Source organism: Crocodylus porosus, unplaced genomic scaffold (genome assembly GCF_001723895.1).
Source record: "Crocodylus porosus isolate Cpor-Errol unplaced genomic scaffold, CroPor_comp1, whole genome shotgun sequence".
NCBI classification, from domain to species: Eukaryota; Metazoa; Chordata; order Crocodylia; family Crocodylidae; genus Crocodylus; species Crocodylus porosus.
The window spans coordinates 250,153,563-250,173,915 of record NW_017728886.1 but is presented as its reverse complement, the minus strand read 5'-3'; the positions used below and the strand labels follow the sequence as shown (position 1 = coordinate 250,173,915).

General features: G+C 46.5%; 1 protein-coding gene across 1 annotated transcript in view; it reads left to right on the top strand.

Annotated features, from left to right (window-relative positions):
• Nucleotides 1–13,866, top strand: part of SNTB1 (syntrophin beta 1) — a 192,711-nt gene extending 178,845 nt beyond the window's left edge. Inside the window, exons 5-7 of the mRNA XM_019552374.1 lie at nucleotides 1,175–1,371; nucleotides 7,102–7,292; nucleotides 11,350–13,866. Of these exons, the coding sequence (XP_019407919.1) occupies nucleotides 1,175–1,371; nucleotides 7,102–7,292; nucleotides 11,350–11,442 (481 nt within the window). The 3' untranslated portion in view covers nucleotides 11,443–13,866. The remainder of the gene's footprint in view (nucleotides 1–1,174; nucleotides 1,372–7,101; nucleotides 7,293–11,349) is intronic.
• Nucleotides 13,867–20,353: the final 6,487 nt, after the last annotated feature.

Genomic DNA, 20,353 nt, shown 5'->3' with positions numbered 1-20,353 from the left:
TTTAAACATAATTGGCAGGTGCTTGGGTTTTATATCACAGGTATATTTTGGCACTGAAAGGGTAGTGTTCTTATGTATATTATCTACCATTTAAGTTGGTCTAATAAAAGATGTCAGATTCACCCAAAGAACCTTGTCTGCCTGTTATCTACACCAGCACTCATATTTGGGAATCAAATCACACAGGTAAGGGCTATAAATATTAAATGTACAGTTGCTCTATAGAACAAAATAATGCTTGCAGCACCAGATTTTTGATATTTTAAAGATCAGGTTCTGTACATGTTATTTTTAGCTCAGATAAGCAAGAGGGGTGAACTCATACAACCCTGCACACAGGATTTCAGAAACTTAACTTTAAAAGTACAGTTCTCTTTAGCTAGTTGTCTTAAAGTACTAGTCCTCTGCATGGTGTGTGTCAGCCTTTGAAACGCATTTGGTTGTCTCAAGTCCAGCTCCTGCAAGACATGTATACATCACAAGAACAGTACTATCTACCACCCTTATTGGTAGCTTCAAGCTCTGAAAAGTCAGGAAACTAGCTTCTCATCTACGTGGGGATGTCTGCAATTCACCACTGAGGCAAGCAGTACTATTTCTGTCTCATCTGCACCGCTTGAAGGAATAAAAAAAGGACTTTACTGTCCCGGGCTCTTCCTCTAGCACAGTGATTCTCAATCAGGGTGTCATGAGATCTTTTTTATGCTGCCATGGGGATGCAATATTAACACTGTGAGGTGTGCAGACACCTACATACAATTCACAAAATTAAACCCAGAGATTTCAAATAGGAATCCATAGTGTCAAAATCATTTCTGACTATTTGCAGGCTTTTTGATTTATTTGCAACAAAGGAATTGCTCTGTTAGTTTTGTGTAGTCAAGAAACAAGTAAAAGCTAAGGTCTGGTATTTTCCAAGGGGTACCTTGAGTCTAAAAAAGATTAGCACCTTTTGCCAGCACTAAAGTTATTTCATTGTACATAAATGAGAACATGAAACTCCAAGCACTTTGGGTAGCCTGAGGTCTGGTGAACGTTTTAATTTATGTATGAGGCAAGGATTTTTTGAGTGGTATCTTTTACTAGAGCAACTAGAGCACAGTTGGGATAAAGTTAGAACAACTTTATTAATAAATAAATTTATTTATTTATTCACTTTTAAATTACATTTTAGGTTGGTCCACTCAGGCCCAGGGAAAGGATCTCCACAGTCAGGTGTGGATTTATCCTTTGCAACCCGCACTGGAACAAGGCAAGGGATTGAAACTCATCTCTTCAGAACAGAGACTAGCAGAGACCTCTCCCTGTGGACAAGGAACATAGTGCAGGGCTGTCACAACTCAGCTGAGCTCATCACAGAAATCACCACCTGTGAGTAACGCTTGGAAGCTGCTCTTCTTTACATTGACTCCCTTGTGCTTTTTGTCTTTAAGCCTATTTCATTATACACAGATCAAAATGCTGGCTCTCTGGTGATTAGTTTGGGATCAATGGTTAGAATTGGAAAGTAAAACTGGAAGGAACCTCAGGTCATCTGGTCCAATCCCCTCCTAAAAGCAGGATTATTCCTGTCTAAACCCTCCCAGACAAATACTTGTTTTAACCTGCACTTAAAACCTTCCTGTGACAGCAATCCCATATCCTTTTCAGGTAAAGCAGGAAACAGCCAGTATTCTTCTCCAAGGCCATTACTAATAGAACTTACTGAATTTTCAACACAAGCATAAACTGCTTTCGTGAAAAGTTTGTTTCTTGCTCCTCCAGCCAGTTCCAACTTCAGGGGTACCTCTGGTGAGGTACATGGAGAGGGGAGCTAGTCCCAGTTCCATCTCCGCCTTGGCCTTCCTGACTGCCCCCCTGCAGCCCCGAGCAACCGCAGTATAGTCCCCCCTGGTGATGGCCCCTCACTCCCATTGGGTGCATGCTTCCCTTTTAGCTAGGAGACATTCCTGGATGCTTCTGGTGAGCCATGGGGGCTTTTGCAATTTGCTTCTCTGCCTGAGAGGATTCAAATCTTGGTCTGCTATCTTCTGGAGAGTGCCCTACACGGTGAAGGAGGCACACTGGAGAAAAAAAGTCAAGGATCATTGGCCAAAGGAAGAGCAGAAGGAAACATGATTAACCTTGTGGTTATGACACTTCTGGGGCTGGGGGAAGCAGTCCTGGGTTCTAGCTTACTTCAAGGACTGTTTCATATTGAATACATTCAAACAGTCCTTTGTATCACACCCCCTTGCTCCCTGCAGAGGAAATCAAAATGGGTTTCCACACACCGACTGGATGGTCTAAATGCAACCACCACCACCTACTCCAGTCACATCATGAAAGCATATGGACATTGCTACTGTAGAGCCTTGCAGGTGCATGTTTGACATGGTCTAAGAACTCAGACTGCACCATGCCTGTTAGGGAGACAGGTGGGAATGCCTCATTTCTGGATCCCAAGAGCATCCCATCAGCCCTGGCAGGACCCAGATATTTCTGAATATGTGCGCACACAAAACTTCAGACAACTTCTTTTAGGTCCAAATCTGAGGCTTCTGATGAGTTAGGCAACTCCTCAGGCAAAATTTGGGAGTTTCCAGTATCACAACTTGGGGTATATGCAGAATTTAGGCACTTGAAAACGTTCTTGGATGTGGGTTTTAGTCCTTGAGCTAACCTAAAGGTTAAACCAACATGCTGCAGGTTTTCTGCTGCAATAGGTTTTGGATACAATTATCAGGGCCTTTTTTCTAATTACCATGAAACTAATTAGTACTCAAAAGTGTCTTCAGCTTTGTTGAAATTCTTCAGGCATTCCCTTTGCAGCTTTTAATTTTTGTCACTCGTTTTGTACTTGAAAAGAGCAGCTGTCTCTTTGAATATATAGTTTGGAAGCACAAAATGCCACCTGAATCTTAAATTTACTATTTTACTTTGGGTCTTGACATTCAGAGATAAACAAAACTGTGAAGAATAATATGAATGAAGTAAAGAAATGATTTTATTAATCCCAGCAACATCTAAAAAAATCAATTTTTATGTGTATAGATTGTATGAAAATACATATCAATCCCATTTTGATACTGCAAAGCAGAATGAATTATATTAATTTTTCAAAGCCTTAGGTATAAAACTAGAGTGTCTTTACTTTACTTAAGGCCATCAGAAGATACATCATCTCACAAGGTCTCAGTCAGCTCTCAGGGCTGTCTTTCACATTCTTTCTCCAAAACTCTTCAGCCAAGAGTTTAGAAATACTAAGGGCACAGACAGAAGTTACATTTATTGTGCGACTGGCTCCTTCAAAGCGCTCTACAGCCGTGCTCTTGCAGAAGGGTAGCGCTGCAGAGCACTTTAAAAGTACCCAATTGAATGAAAATATGAACCCTCATTACATGTAGGGTTTGTATACAAGCCTCATTACAGTGCATTTGAGCTGAAGGTGCTCAAAGCAGAGCACCCTTGTTAATGTCTGTCTGCATGCACTGGGAGCAGGGTTGGGCTGAAGCATCTTAGCCCTGCCCCTAGTGCTGTCTTCAGAATGGGAGGGAGTTTTGACTGGGGTTTGCCCAGCTTGCACTGAAGGGTGGGGCAGAAAGATTGTACCATCATGGGCAATAATTTGCGAGTGCCTTGTAAAGAACAGGTCATGTCCCCAGGGGGGAGAACCAGCTACTCAAGAGCCTTAATCCCTCTGATAGGAAGAGCTGGCAGCGAAACCTGCAACATGTCCAGTCTTCATAACGTGCATGCATTTGAAATGGAGAGGATACTCCATTGTCTTGACAAAAAAGTTTAGGGTAGGCCCACATTACAGTAGCTGAATGCTCAGCATGCTGCAGAGAAAATATATCCTACCCACATGCTCTGTGTGCATGTGCATTAGCCTGTACCAGTACAGCTGAGCTAAATGATCCCAACTTTGAATCTGCTTTATCCAGCCTCAAAGTTGGAAGAGTTTTGCTACATAAGTATCACAAACCTGCTTGAGCTTTTTAACACGGAAGCTTCTGAAGCAGCTAGAAATGTGTTTTCCTCCATAACTCCAGTTAATTTTGAATCATTAATAAGACTACAGAGCAGTGGATCATCTACCACAGAACAGGTTAAGTCACAGTATCCTTTGGGTCTGTGCAGATTTTTTGGATAGCCTTTAGGCAAAGAAAGTCAGCTGTATTACATATGTTCATTTGTCTTGAGCAACAAGCCAACCATTCAATTAAATAATTATTATTTACATTAGGGTTACCATATGTCTGGGTTTTCCCAGACATGTCCTCTTTTTGGGTCCTCCCATCTCCTTCTGGGTGGTTTTTTAAAATAGCAAATGTCCAAGATTTTGTTCTGCTTTCCCAGCACTTCCCCTGCTGCCCCCAGCCCCAAACAGCTCCTTGCTGAGGTAGGCCAGGAAAGTGACTGGAGGTTGGGGCATCATGTGCACTGCGCGTGGGCCCCGGCAGTGTGTGTGCGTGTGTGCATGTGTGCCTGCCAGCGCTGCAGCAGGGTGGGGAGGCAGGGGAAGGGGGTAGGGGATTCTTTAGGGGCAGCAGGAAGCTGAGTGGTCAGTAGGACTGGGGAGGCAGGGGGCTATGGGTCGGGAGTGAGGGGCACCAGTAGGGTAGGAGGGCAGGGGGCTACGAGTTGGGAGTGAGGGGCACCAGCAGGGCTGTGGTAGCTGTGGCTTGGGAGTGAGAGGAAGGGCACGGCAGGGCATGGACATATATCACTGCCCCCCCCCGCAATCATATAACGCCCCCCCCGACACACACATACAAAGGTGTCCTCTTTTTTTTTGAAACTGGAAATATGGTAACCTTAATTTGCATATAAACACCAACAGAGTGGCCAACTGTGGTAGTAACATGGCTAACTACCTCCACGTGCCTTGGAGGCAGCCAGTAGCCTTGCCCTATTGAGCTAGCAGTAGACACAGAAAAAAAGCAACTATTTTAACCTGGTCTCTGCTCAGAGGGAAAGTAAAGGATGGAAACAGATACATCATAAGTAAATGCCAAGTAACATACGTCATAAGTAAAATTCTGTTGGAAAGTTAACTAGTTCTGGTTGGCAGTTATATTTTGCAAAAAAGCAACAGACCTGTTACTGTATAGGTTCCCGGGCAGTTTGCCATCCCATGGAAATAATCAGAGAGCAGTAGAAATTATTCTAATGAAGCCTATTGCAATTTCTACAGGAATTTGTCAATCTATAAAAGAAATGCCATCTGTTCAAACACACTTAACTGGCTTACTAAGAAAGACTAATGCTAAACTACAAAAACCTGGGGAACGCAAGTTAAAAGACATGAATTGTCATCTGTCAGGCACCTAAAGGCAGCATCTAGTCCTCTAACTATCCAGCCTCAACTAGTCACACAACTTTAGCTGTGTGCACATTTAAGGTCTCAGCTTTAACCCTAGGGCTAAGTACAGACGATCAAAAAGCCCGAGGCAGAATCGATTCAATCTAGGCAGCTTCCTTTAAGCTTTGTACATTGAACCGATAACCAGTTGAACTCACGTTCAGTTTTCAACTGGGAAAGGCCAGGGGAGGCCTGCACTGACCCAGGCTAGTAGGGGGGGTGCCAGAGCATGTCTCCCAGCCTGCTGGCCATTATGAGCCCAGCCAAGTGGGGCCATCCCCGACTGGCTTTTCAGCACATGTCCCCAATCCCCGGCTGTCCCCCCACAGTGGGTTGAGGAGCCCTCATGCATGTGCTGACCCACCTGTGGGGAACCTCCACCTTGGTGGGTTTCCCCCAGCTGGGCAGCCGGGGGGAATTCTCCCACGCCCTGCTGCTGCTTGCCTCAGCCACTGCCACAGGAGGGAGGAGGAGGAAGTGCCCTGGGCCAGGTGCCTGCCCACACAGCCTGCATGGGGGCAGCAGGGAGCCTGTGCCTCGGGGGCCTCCCCCCGGCCTCCCCCCAGCCCAAGGCAGCCTCCTCTGCAACACTGCTTGCCTCAGACTCCTTCCCCCTCTTCCTGTGGCAGCACCTGAGGCAAGGAGCTATGGGGGAGCCCCCCAAGGCAGGGGCTTCCTGGTGCCCCCATGCTGGGCTGCAGGGGCAGGCATCCAGCCCAGGGAAATCCTTCCCCCACCCTCCTGTGGCAGTGGCTGAGAAAAGCGGTTGTGCCAGGGAGGGGGGGAATTCCCCCAGCTCCCTGGGATGCCTCCAGCAGAGGGAGGCATTGGCGACACATAGGGGGTGCACACAGGTGAATGTGCACCCCCTGAGATTAGCTATGCCTCCCTGAGATTGGCTGCTGCCGCCAGGCAGTTGACGCTTGCCACACATTTCCCCCCTCCACCCCTTGCTGAAACTGCCAGTGGCATCTGTGGGCAATTGCCAGTCGCTGATCACAACCCCCCAGCTGCCTGCAGGCAGTCCCCACTCGCTGCCACCACCACCAACATTGCCAACACCATCTGCAGGTGGTCGCTGTGCTGCCCCAGCCTCAGGAGGCATGAGGCATCCATGGAAGGAGGGCTGCAAAAGGGTAAAAACCCTCAACCCAGGGGCTTTCCCTCCCCTGGCACGCTGTGCAGGCCTAGGCTGGGAGGGCCTGGGGGTCTGTTCCCCTACCCCCATCCCTACGGGCTGACAGGTGCAGGCAGGAAGCATGCTCGGGAGAAGAGGGGCAGGGCAGACCCTGCTTCACTGAAGTAGACGGCCCAGTCCAGGGCTGCAAAGCACCTTGGGATGCTGGGGGACCAAGTTAACTTGAACTGGGAAGGGAGCTGGGACAGAAGTTCCATAAACTGACTTGGCCTAAATCAGTTAAGTCTGATAGTACATCCATCCAGGTTTATCTTGAACTAGTTTTGGCCATTTTGAAAGTGTAAAGTCTGTCCCTAGCCCTGATGTTTACAAAAAGATGGCATTACTTGTCTATAAAACAATGCTGAATTCTTTTTTTACAAGTGGAATAGTTCCAGGCTACATTAGAATAATTTTAAAGTCAGGTTTTTGGGGTATTTTTAGTTTGGCTGTAAACAATTCTAATGGTCCCTTTAAAAGTTAGTAACCTTGTTACAGCTAAAAGGGTGAATATAAATTGTTGTGGCCATGCAAATGAACTCTCTGATGTGAAGAATCTTTTGTTTTTCTTACTCAGCTTGTACCTACAAAAACCAGGAGTGCCATCTGACCATCCACTATGAGCACGGGTTCTCTCTCTCAACTGAACCACAAGATGGTGCCTTCTCTAAAACGATTATACAGTATCCCTATGAAAAACTAAAAATGTCCTCCGATGATGGGATTAGGATGCTTTATTTAGACTTTGGAGGAAAGGATGGAGAACTTGTAAGTAACATTTAGCTATAAGAATGAAACCATTGTAGCATGTGATTACTTTAAAGCACTAATTCCTGCAAGATTACTATGATGCAGTGTTTTATGGTCCTTGAATTCATGGTTTGGGACAGGCACTAACAAGCCTAGTTATATGCAAAGCAGTTCCTGGGTACCGTGGTTCCTAGGAATCAAGCTCTGAACTGTTAAACTCTTAAAACAGGAGAATGATCCAGTGGTCTCCTAGGTGTCAGACTCCAGTCTTTATAGTTGTGTACACCAATTAAACAAATTCTGAAAAAAGCAAAACACTAATGAAGGGGCAGATTTTTGTAAAGATCCTGGTACCAAACATACTGAGCTCTTTTGAAAACCTGGCTAGTTGTTCTGGTAGCTGAGTATGTATCAATCACTTCTGAAGATCTAAAACTTCTGATGCTAAAATATTTTCGATAGTCAATCTGACAGGTCCCCACCTTGTTAGCTTGTTACCTGTCAGACTTGTTAAAGCCTGTCAACTCTACCTCTGCAGGTGCTCAGTGCCTCTCAATCAGGTCATTAGTTTGCTCTTTACCTGCACAGTTCTGCAACACTGGTAGCAAGGCCAATAAAGTCCCTCTTTATAGCCAGAGGCTGTGCCCATTATTGAAATACAGATTAGAAAAAAAAAACCCAAAAAACGGGCATGTCAAGTAGTGGCACAGAATTGGCTTGACTGGCAGTTGACTGGCCTCCAGAAAAGCCAGTTGGCACCTGTGCCTAATCCCACTGTAGAGTTCAGTCAGTCTTGAATAAGCCATCTGCACTTGCCAGGTGATCACGGTTACTGATGGAAACGCACAAACTGAACACACACAGTGGACTGATTTAGAACAGGGATGGCCAATCTAGTGTGCCACTAGTGTGCACTAGTATGCCACTAGTGCAGGGGCAGGCAATTATTTTGAGAGAAGGGCTGCTTACCCAGTTTTGGCAAGCTGTTGAGGGCCGCATGGGTAGCCCCGCCTTTTGACAGGTGCTCCACTCCTTGACAGGTGCCCCACCCCCTGTTCACCATCTGGGGACCAATGTCCCAGGGCCAGCACCAGTGGGGCCCAAAGCAGGGCATGGGCTGGCAGGGGCCTGTGTTGCCAGGCTGAGCTGCACCAGCAGGAAGAGGAGGGAGCTGGCCCAGCTCCATAGAGCCCCTGCCAGCTGGGACCCCGCGCTCATGTCACCCTGCTCTGGGCCCTGCCAGCACTGACCCCAAGGCACCAGTCTGGGCCCTGTGCTCCACTGACTTCCTGTCCGCTCACACTCAGTGCCCCCAGCCCCGCAGTACAGGCAGGGGGGAGGAAGGGGCAGCGCTCAGCCCCAACCCGCTGCTTGCCAGCAGGAAAGAAGCTGGTGCTGTGCGTGGGGAAAAATGACCCCTCACCTGCCCCATGGCCAGCGTCCCACGCTGCAGGTGCTCGCAACCCATGCGGGGCTGTCCAGAGCAGGTATAGGCAGCCCTCGGCAGGCTGCAAGCAGCTGCAGCATGGGATGCTGGGCATGGGGCAGGCAAGGGGCCACTTTTTCCCTGTGCTCAGCACCAGCTGGGTTACAAGGTAGTGGGGGAAAAAGCAGCCCCTCCCCGTTCCATGCCTGGCGCCTCGCGTTGCAGCTGCTCACAGCCTGCCTGGGGCTACCTGTGCCTGCTCTGAACAGCCCCACGTGGGCTGCAAGCGCCCACAACGCGGGGCGCCAGCCATGGGGTGGGCGAGGGGCCGCTTTTCTCCCCGCAGGGGAGGAGCCCAGGGAAAAGCTGAGCATGGAAGAGGAAGCGGTCCCTCCCCTGCCCCATGCCTGGTGCCCCCCACTGCAGGCGCTCGCAGCCTGCAAGCGGCTGCAGTGTAGGGCACGGGGCAGGGAGGGGCCGCTTCCCCCCGCACTCCTTCCCTGCCCAGGGTCCCCCCCACTTACCTAAGCTTCCTGCGTTGGGGCAGCCACGTGCTCCCAGCCCAGAAACCCTGGCTGGGGCTTCTGGCTGGGGGGGCAGGGCTGGGCAGGCCCCACTATTGTGGGAGCCCGCTGGGCTTTCCCTGGGTCCTACTGCCCAGGGAAAGCCCATTCTGACAGGAACCAAGGCCAGAGAAATATTAATTTTTCCAAATTTTTTTAGGAGCCCCTCAGGCTGGATAGAATGGCCTCACGGGCTGAATGCAGCCCGCGGGCCGTATTTTGCCCACCCCTGCACTAGTGGCATGGGCAGCCTCTGCGTGTGGGATATGACAGGTAGCACAGCAGCAGCTAGTAGCAGATGGAACAGGGACCCCAGGGCAGGAAGTAGAAAGCAGAGCAGCAGACAAGGAAGGGGGAGGGGATCACAGTGGCACTCAGGAGGATATGGGGCTAGTTTGTGGCATGCTTACTGGAAAGGTTGGCCCGCACTGGCTTTCAACCCTGACCTGCTCACACCCAAGTTAGGATTTTGCTGTTGGCTTCATTTAGAGTAAGAGCAGGCTGGTAACAGAAAGTAAAACTGTTTCTGGTCATTGCTTTTCAGAGGTAGGTGCAGGATTTCAGAAGTTAGCTTTTCAACCCAGAAATATGGACCTGGAGTGGGCACTGGTGGAACTGACGAGTTGGTAGCATTGACAGTACTGGTGGTTTTATTAAAACGGAGTAAACTGTACACCCTAATCTCTACCTGATCTAAATATCTTCAGTCAGTACTACCATTCTTGTGGCTGCACAACAAGGGTAGAGTTTTTGTAGCCACTTTGCCCAGGACATATTGTGTGCATGTAAATAGATTTGGAAGCTCAGAGAGGACCAGAGGGAACATTGCCGCAACATTGTGCCGCAATAGTCAGCTGTTTTATATACCCTGCAGCCATACTGCATTGTTTCTGCATTGTTTCTGCTCTTGCTCTGTCACCAGACTTAGACCTGTACTGATTTATATTTTTGTCCTTACAAGGCTGTGAACATAATGAACAAAAATGAGATGACAGTGTTAAGAAATGTATGCTTTTTCCAGACTCTCTTCCTGCTAAATGTGGACCTCTCATACAACATCCCAAAGCACATTTCAACAAGCACAGGTTGTTTCATTTGCCAGAGCTATCCAGAAATAGCTCAATGCCATACCTCTAACTTACACTGAGCCCCAGGGCTACAGGTTGATCCAAGAAAGGTCTTTGGAAGTTAGGTGCGTCAGAGTGGAATCCAGACTAACTAGCCTACTAAGCAGGGGACTATGTAGAACTAGCTAGTGCTAAGGATGGAGGTACATGTTAAATCTCTCCCTTCTTTAGAACTGAGCTGCTGCTTTCCACTCAGGAGATATGGCCTGGAACCCCCTCCTGAAGGGAAAAAACCAAGCCCTCTCTTTAAAAAGTGAAATAGGAGCAACTCTCATCAGACATTGCAAAAGGGAGCCTAGGCACATAGCACGGTGTTTTGGACTCCATTCGGCAGGCCAGAATACTGAACATTGCATTAAGTTCAGTACTGAACATTGCAGTAAGGGCTAGAGCCAACAAAGGGCTTTGTTGGCTCTAGCCCTGAAGGTCAAGGTATTATCTGATCTCTGACAGTGCTCTCAGCGAAAACCTACTGAGGCTGACTGAACTTCTACCATGTAGTAAGTCCCTCTTCCCTCCCATCCATCCAGACTGTACACCAAAGCTGTTTTCCTTCCCTACTCCAATAGAAGACCTCTCTTTTTCTCTGTGAGTTTCTCTCTAAAAGCTAGAGATTTAATCTACAGGAAGACAGGAAGGGTTATTTTTCCCCAACTTCTTAATGGAACCAGTAGTGTTATTTTTCTGGCCTCATGCAAAAGTGAACCTTGCAACCTTACGATGTTGTTTCAGACAGATCCAGGATTGCTATTGATTAATCTTATTCGCCTAAATATTTGCTACAAGAACAACTGTGTGAATATAAAATTCAGTGTAATGGATGTGGTAAAGGGCTGTTTGTTGCTTTGAGAATATTAGGAAGCAATAAATCAAGAATGTGCAAATGACTGCTCATCTTACCAGTGCTCTAATTCAACCATCATGAACTCACACTTTTCAACTCTCTTTTTTAATTTCAGCAACTGGACCTGCATTCTTGTCCAAAACCAATTGTGTTCATCATTCATTCCTTCCTTTCAGCTAAGATTACGAGACTTGGTTTGGTAGCATAAGTGGGATTCATCTGTTTCCTAAAAGAAAAATGGAGCTGCCATGCTAATCCGAAATACAATCAACATTAGAAACCTGTAGCTGCTAGCAGTGTACAAACAACTGGAGTTCAATGCAGGGACTTTAGCTCTGGTGATTTCTGAAAATTTTCCAAGGTACAGCCTTCATTTTGAAAGGGAGGCCCAAAAAAAGAAAACACACCAACATGTTTAAAGACCAAGAACAGTCTTTTAAAATCACTGTTAATTGCAGGATACAACAACATAGCTTATTGTAAATAATGGCAAAAAATGTAAAACCGCATACTGTACAGTGGAAATGAGCAGTGCCATATATATATGTAGACATTTCAAAATCATAAACTGTGCCTATTTCAGAGTATTTGTTTATAAAAACTAAGTAAGGGCTAAGCAGAAGACAGAACAGACACTATCAGCTGCAATTCAGTCAAGCTTTCAGTTTTGAAATGTCATAGTGAGTAGAGACTCTACAACAAAGGTTTCAAAAACAAATTGTTATCTTCCTCCCAGTTTGTTCACTATTAAATACGTTGCTGTTCTAGATGAGCCATGTGAGGCAGCTGCTGGAGTACCCCAGCAGATACATTTTGGCTGGGTCCTGTAAACGGCCCAACACTTCCCTATTGCCCGCACATGTAAAGCTACCTGTGTATGACGAAGTCTGAATAGCAATAGCTATAGGGATGTATCAAAAAGCTGTCAAGCAGAAGAGAGCACAAAAGGGGCATGTTTCAGAAGTGTCCTTAATTAATGAGCACATGGGGTAATTTTTTTCAAAAGCACTCAAAATTACTTAGGAGTTTAACTCCATTGAAAGTCAGTTGTACCTATGATCCATTTTGAAAAGGTCTCCAAAATTCTTACAAGCTTTTGAAAATGTTGCCCAAAAAATTAAGTTACTGCACCCCACTTAAAATCGTGACTAGAACTGTCACTGTGTCCTGCTGTTAAATCAGCTGAATTGAAATGGACTTCATTAAGACTTGCATTTGTTTAGCTCAGTAAATTAATTTAAAATGCACGTTTGAGATCCAAGAAGTGGCTTAAAATGTATTATTAGCAGTAAAATGAAAATAAAATATTGATCAAATAGAATTTATATTGCTTTTAAACTGCAACAGAACTGCTTCAAATAGGTCTTTATAATGTGTTGATGCTAAAAAACATGTTTTGAAAGCCAGAGCCTTAAGTGGTCACAGTGTAGCACTGCAGTGGTTCATTATTGTTACACTTGAAAAGCCAAGTCAGTTCTAAAATAAATGCTACTCACTGAGCAAAGGAAAAGAAATTAAATGCTCTAAACACAATTTGTTTCCATATGAACTGTTTTATGTTAAAGTCCTAAACATAGTAACAAGGCCAATGTTTCCACATAAAATAATCTATAATTTTATAATGAGCTAACTACTAATAGAAACTCCTTTACAAGTTAAGAGATGTTGGGCTAAATTCACTTAAGTTGTATTGTACTTGCAACCATTACACCCAAAGAAGACAGACTAAATATTTGAAATCGTTATCTTCACAAAAAATCCTGAAAACAATTGGTCTATCTGAACTCTTTTACTTTGATTTGGACTTATGTAAGGAACTAAAACTATCTAAAATATGTAAATTTAAATAATATACCAATATTTTCCAATAGTGTGCATTTCTCACCTCCTCAAAACTGATAGTCATACAGTTCCTTGGCACAAAGTGTTGGTCTTTCTGGCTTAAGTTTTCACAATACTCATATTGCCTCTTTTGGGAGGCAAATGTATGTCATATATTTGGGGACTGGCCTTTGATCACAAGATTGTATTTTAGTAGCAGCCTGTGCAGAGCATGTAAAAAGTAAATTCAAAATTGTATCCCTCTGTTAAATCATTACATGTTCCAAGTCACCCAAGCAAAGTGTTTTGTTTTGGTTTTGTACAAGTACAAATACTTAATGAATTTGGATCCATATTCCTATGGAAATTCCAGAGATTAAAGTAGCAACTGATGTACTGTGGGTACGGTGAAATGAAAATGTAAATTATACTGCACTATCTCCTGATACCTTTTAACACTTAAGATCACTGGAATGTTATAAAATTACATGTATGTGCATTGTAAATAATCAGAATTCATATATCTGTGTCAACAAATAAATTCCACAATATGTAATCTAAGGTGCTCAGTACCATATGAAGTATAAGTGAATAACTAAATAGTCTGCAATGAAAGTGCATATTATATATTTATAGACAAATTAAAAAATGGTAATTACAAATGTTATTTCTTCATTTACAGATTTTGGACTGATTCTTATTTGGATGGGTTTGACAAATGAAATATGACCTTACTCTACATTTATAAGAGTATAGTTAATATTTATATTTTAGAGGAAAAGAATATATTTAATAAAAGTCATTTATTGGATTTTTGTGAGGTGAGCTTAATTGGTATAATAGGCTAGTTAAGATGCTATACTTGCACCATTTTTGGTCCTAGGGAAAACAGGCATAATTTCAGGTAAGCACATGAAAATACTACTATTCAGCATTGTATTTATAACATGAGGCTAGACCGTTCTGAAATTAGTCAAAGCTTGTTAATGGTATCAATCAGCAATATTTGGTGGCCTGTGTGAACTAAGCCGATGATGACGATGCATCTCCTTCACATGGGCATCTCAGACATGGGTGGGTCCAGGATTTTGTAAAGGGGGTGTGTGAGCAGCAACCAGCACTGCAGGGGTGGCAGCACTCCTGCTCCCGGTCTCCTTGTTCCCCCCCACCAGGATGGCAGACCGCCTACAGGAGCAGCAGTCAGGGATTGTTTTTTTTATCCCTCAATTAGATAAGAACCTTCCCTCCCCCTCCCTGCTCAGAGGCTTGTCGCCTCCCATCCCCTTCTTCCCCTGCCTGCCAGTGCTGCTGTCCCTAGCTGTTCCAGGGATGGGAAGGAGTCTCTGGAGATCCTCCTGCCCTGCTTCAGCCAGGCTGCATATGGACCCAGGCTTAGCCAAAAACAACAGCAAGTAGGTTGGGTTCCTTTTCCCCATGCCTGCTCCCAGGCTGGTAGGAACTGGGTAGGGAGGAGGAACTGACCCACTGCTGCTGCCGTCCCTGGATGAGCCTGACTCCCCGCAGAGCTAGAGTAGGCAAGGGCAGTTCTGGAGCCTGCCCCCATCCTTGCCCCTGGGGTAGCTAGGGATAGTGGCAGCAGGGAACAGGGGAGGAGATCAGAGGAGGGAATGTGCCACTGAGCAGAAAAGGGAAGGGAAGGAAGAGGGGCAGAATTCATACTTAATTTAGGGTGTTAAAAAAGATCTCCAACAGCTGCTCCCATGGCATTATTAGCTGAACACGGGGGTGCATCCAATGCCACTGCACCCCCTCTGGACTGACCCCTGATTAACTGGCAGCTGAACAGAGCCACAAAGATCAAAGAGGAAATGACAAGTGCACTGACTTCCTTGGGATCAGATGTGCAGGAAGATTGAGGAAACGTATTTTTGTACACCTCCCCAGCAAGAAACTTTAGCACCTCAGGCACCTTAGATATTTAGGCAGCACCTGAGCAGGGTTCTAAGTAGCTCAGCAATGCCTAAATGTTGGACTTGGGTGTTTAAGGCTTAAATCCTCAAAGGTATTTAGGTCCCTAATTCCCACTGCATTTCAGTGGGAATTGGGTATTATATATCCCTCCACCCGTTGTGGATTTATCTTATACTTCCTGTAGTATCTGCTTTCTTGGTGGTAGCATTAGGGTAATGAGTGGATATACCCATGTTTGAACAGTTCTCAAAAAACTAATATTCCACCTTAATTTTTAACAACAAATGGTCAGGGAAAGAAGATGGAGTTTGTTTTCCTCACTCAAATTCTTAATGCCTTAAGCAGAAAATCTAGCTGAGTAATCTTATGTATTAAAGCTGTTAATTTACCAAGGCACACAGCAAATTAAGGGAGAAAGTGCTGTCTAATTTGGGGCATACTAAAACAGCCTTATCACAAAGGCTGTTCAAGAGGATGACTTTTAATGTTCATCATTCTTTAAAACTATTGCAGGAAACTAGAATACTCTAACTGGAAAACCCGTGTGGAAACATCCCCATTAATAAGCACAACTTTACTTGCGCTAACAAACATGGAACACGTAGACAGGAGGTGTTACAACAAGACTGTTACTGTTATTCTGTCATAAAATACAACAAATCCAATATGCTGGAGATACATTCAGATGCTTGTTCAGTGCCCTGCTCCTTGGAGTAAGGATGTGTTAAAAAAAACCAAACAAACTATGTGGGCATTTGGGACTGTCTTCCCCCAGAAAGGAGTAAAAGTCAGGTTTACTATAATGGGATGAGCTGGGCAGGAGCTATTTACATTAAAGATCTTTTGAAATGGTTGGAGAGGGAAAGAAAAAACCCCAACAGCTTTCTTAAGGATACAGTGTAAAATAACGAGCAGCCTTTTCATGCACTACTGAATACTTTGCTGTCACGGAGCATTAGTAGTACTTTTTACTATCTTTGCCAAATAATTAAAGTTCCAAACTCTGGATGTAAATCAAGTGTTCCTATATCCTGGAAGAAATGGAAACATGCTTTATCTAGCTTATATTATCAGCCAAATTTAAGGTTTCCTGGCCCAGCCTCTTCTGCGATTTTATAAAATGATACTCCTTCAGATGGCATTTCAGTGTCCCCTTCTTGCTTCCATTTACAAATGAACTGGAGCGTTGCCTTAAAATGTGCCTCAAAATATTGCCATCTCTTATACTTCTATATTTCCTTACTTGACTGAAGAAAAATATTGAGCAGATGTACTTTATCCAAGTGCCAGAGTGATGAAACATTAGGACTATTTTGCCAGCAGGGAGAAAAACTTAATCATATACAAGGTAATTGGAAAATGGTATTTAATGTGGAAATTCTTGAACTGAAAGGGGAATAGATGTTATCACCAATAATGCTGCTAATTATAAGTTAACTGCTAAAAAATAACTCTGTATCAGCATGATTTTGGTTTTTTTAAACTGCACTGGCTAACCCAGAGAAAACTCTTAAATCAAACAGTGCACCATGCTATGTACTTACCAGCAACAAGGATTACAGTCATTTCCCCCTAAACAGCAAGGCCAGCAGAAGCAGTTTTTCCACATCAGTAGTTGAAAAGCAATGATTATATTTTTTGGACATTCATAAAACTGGTCTTCATGCAAATAAGTATAATTGAAGGATTGAAAAATTATGCTAAGACCTGAAGAATTCCTGTCTCTGGGGAAATGCTTATTCTGGGTCAAGTTTTAAATAAGATGACTGCCAGAAAATAGTGTTCTGGGGACTCAGACTGCAAACTCACCAATACGTATTGTAGCTTGCACCACTACTAATCTTAAAACAGCATGACCTGAAGAGACAGATTATGTCTAGGATAGGAAATAGGCAGGTGGCTATCAGGGGGATAAGACTCATATATCATATCCTGCATTTCAGATACAGAAACAAGCAGCCAGATCTATAAGCATTCTGCTATAAGGCCCTATTCAGATTTGATCCAATTCTCCCATGGAGATCAATGGCAAAACAGGATCAGAGGTATTTAGAGAGTGGATGATCTTGCAGTCTTGTTTTCAAATTCAAAACTTGGAAATAATGCCTTTTGTTCCATATGGGCAATTGGTAAAGCCTGAAAGGTGTTATCTAAGTGCAGTCCTGGGCTCCACAATTCAGAAAGGATGTGGAGAAGCTTGATAAAGTCCAGAGGAGAGCCATGCAAATGATTAGAGGACAAGAGAGCAGGCCTTATGACAAGAGGCTGAGAGACATGGTACTCTTCAGCCTGGAGAAGCATAGGCTCAGGGGTGACTTGGTAGCAGCTTATAAGTACATAAGGGGTATGCACTGGGAACTGGGAGAATGACTGTTCACCAGAGCACCCCATGGGAAGACTAGGTCCAATGGTCACAAACTCTTGGAAGACTTTTAGGTTGGACATAAGGAAAAACTTTACTGTCCAAGTCCCCGGGGTCTGGAATAAACTCCCCCCAGGGGTGGTGCAGGCTTCCTTTAAGAAATACCTGGATGCCTATCTTGCTGAGATCATTTGACCCCAGCTGACTTCCTGCCCTTTGGGCAAAGGGCTGGAACCGATGATCCTGCAAGGTCCCTTCCAGCCCAAATGTCCGTGAAATCTATGAAACGTAGTGTCATTTAGTCCAAAGCATAGACCAACACAGAAGAATGGGGAATTGTAATGTAACATCTAGGTACACTGGCATCTCCACTCTATGGCTAAGGACTGAAGTTGTACATAAACTGGTTTAAGTTATCAGAAACTTGTTTAAACCTATAACAGAACATAAGTTCAGTGCACATAAACCAGGTTCAAAAGGGTCAAACTGGTTATACAACTTCTTGCCAAGACCCTTTCCTGGTTTAAGTTAAACCAGAGTCCTCCAGCATCCCAGCATGCTCTGCAGCCCTGGGGTGGGTTGTGCTCTCTGTTCCAGCAGAGCAGGGCTGGTCCTGCCCCTCTGCTCTTTAGCCCAAGCAGGGGTATGGCATGGCCAGATGCATCCTGGCATGGCCCCTTGAAGGCAAAATGGGCAGGGAGGGGGTTAATTTTCCCCTCCTTCCCCTTCCCCCCACTGCAGCAGGGTCTACCTGTCTGGTGGCTGGAGCTGGCAGACCCCAGCTGCAGTCCCCAGGGCAGAAGGGACAGAGGGAAGAATTAACCCACTCCCTGCCCCCTTCACCTTAACAGGGCCATGCCCCCTCCCTGCCACTAGAGCAGCCTTTGTCAGGGTGCCCAGGAAGGGGTTTATTCCCCCTACCTTCCCCTGTCCCACCAGCAGGGACTGCAGCCATCCCACATGGCCCTATTAATACTAAGGGGGCAGGGATGAAGTTAATTCTCCCCCGGGGGACCACAGCTGCAGTGGAGCAGCCCCCCTCTGCCTGCCCTGGGGTTGGGGAAGGGGGCTCTGTGCAGTGCTGCCCAGCCCCAAAGGGGAAGTCTTTCCCCTCCTCCCCCCCCACCAGGGGATGTGGGCTCTGTGCAGCTCTGTTTAGCCTGGGTGCAGGAAGTGGCTGTCAGTGAGCCGCAGCCTCTCAGAAGGGCCCCGGCCCCACCCCCACAGCCCAGGCTGGCCCTGCTCAGCCTCGGCCAAGACAGCCACATGGTGGGGCCAACCCGAGCTGGGCCGCAGGGGTGAGGCCCTCTCCAGCAGCTGCAGCTCAGTGACAGGGAAGCTGAGCTTGGCCTGGCATGCAGAGATGGTGGCTGGCAAAGCAACAGGCTACTCAGGCTGGCTCAGAGGTGCTGGTGGGCCCAGAGCCTGGCAGCTGCCCACCACAGGGGCTCACTGCAGACACACGAGCCCCCGCAATACCTCTGAGCCAGCCCAGGTAACCCGCTGCCTGGCCGGCCACTGCCCAAGCATGCTGGGTCATGCTGCTGTCATGGAGAGGGCTCAGCTTCCCTGTTACTGAGCTGCAGCTGCTGGGGAGGGCCTTGTCCCGCAGCCTGGCACCACCATGCAGCTGTCTTGGCTGGGGCTGAGCAGGGCTGGCCTGGGCCACAGGGGCAGGGCCCTCCCCAGCAGTTGCAGATGCTGCCCATACCCAGGCTGGGCAGGGCCAGGCAGTGCTGCCCAAACCCTCCCCACCTCCGACCACCACCTGTTCTGTGGCGGTGGGGGCGGGGGGGCACGGCCAGAGGAAGAGGTGGAAGAGCCCCCCTCCAGTAATGCAGAGCCCCCCCTCCCTGCCCTGCAGCTGGTGGGGGGGGACAGGGAGGAGGAGAGGGAAGAGTCCCGATCTGGGGCTGGGAAGTGCTACACAGTCTCATAGTTTCATAGTTGGTAGGGTCGGAAGGGACTTGAGCAGATCATCAAGTCCAAACCCCTGACATCAGCAGGAAAGGATGCTGGGGTCAAATGACCCTGGCAAGGTGTCTATCTAGCCTCCTTTTGAAGACCCCCAAGGTAGGAGCAAGCACCACTTCCCTTGGAAGTTGGTTCCAGATCCTAGCTGCCCTGACTGTGAAGTAGCACCTCCTAATATTTAGCCTGAATCTACTCTCCGTCAACTTATGGCTGTTATTCCTTGTTACGCCCAGTAGTGCTCGGGGGAACAGGGACTCTCCCATTGCCTGCTGATCTCCCTTGGCCAGTTTATAGACGGCCACCAGATCCCCCTCAGCCTTCTTTTGTGGAGGCTGAACAGGTTCAGGTCTCGTAGCCTCTCCTCATAGGGCCTGCCCTGCTGCCCCCTGATCATGCGAGTGGCCCTCCTCTGGACCCTCTCCATGTTGTCCACATCCCTCCTAAAGCGCGGCGCCCAGAACTGGCTGCAGTACTCCAACTGCAGCCTGACCAATGTCATATAGAGGGGAAGGATCACCTCCTTGGACCTGCTCATGATGCATCTGTGGATGCATGACAAGGTGCAGTTAGCCTTCCTGACTGCGTCCCCACATTGCCGGCCCATGTTCATCCTGGAGTCTATAATGACTCCAAAATCCTTTTCTGCCTCTGTGCTGACGAGAAGGGAGTTCCCCAGCCTGTAGGTGTGCTGATGGTTCTTTTTCCCTAGGTGCAGTACCCTGCACTTGTCAGTGTTGAATCCCATCTTATTCTCATCCGCCCACCCCTGTAACCTGTCCAGATCCAATTGCAGTCTGTCACCCGCTTCTAGCATACCCACTTCTCCCCACATCTTAGTGTCATCTGTGAATTTGAACAAGGTACTTTTCACCCCCTTGTCCAAGTCGCTGATGAAAATGTTGAACAGCATGGACCCGAGGACCGAGCCCTGGGGGACCCCACTGAGGCAGCAGGGGGAGGGGGAAGAGGGAGGGGAAAGAGTCTCCTTCCATCACCATACAGAGCCCCCCCTCCCCACCCTGTGGGTGAG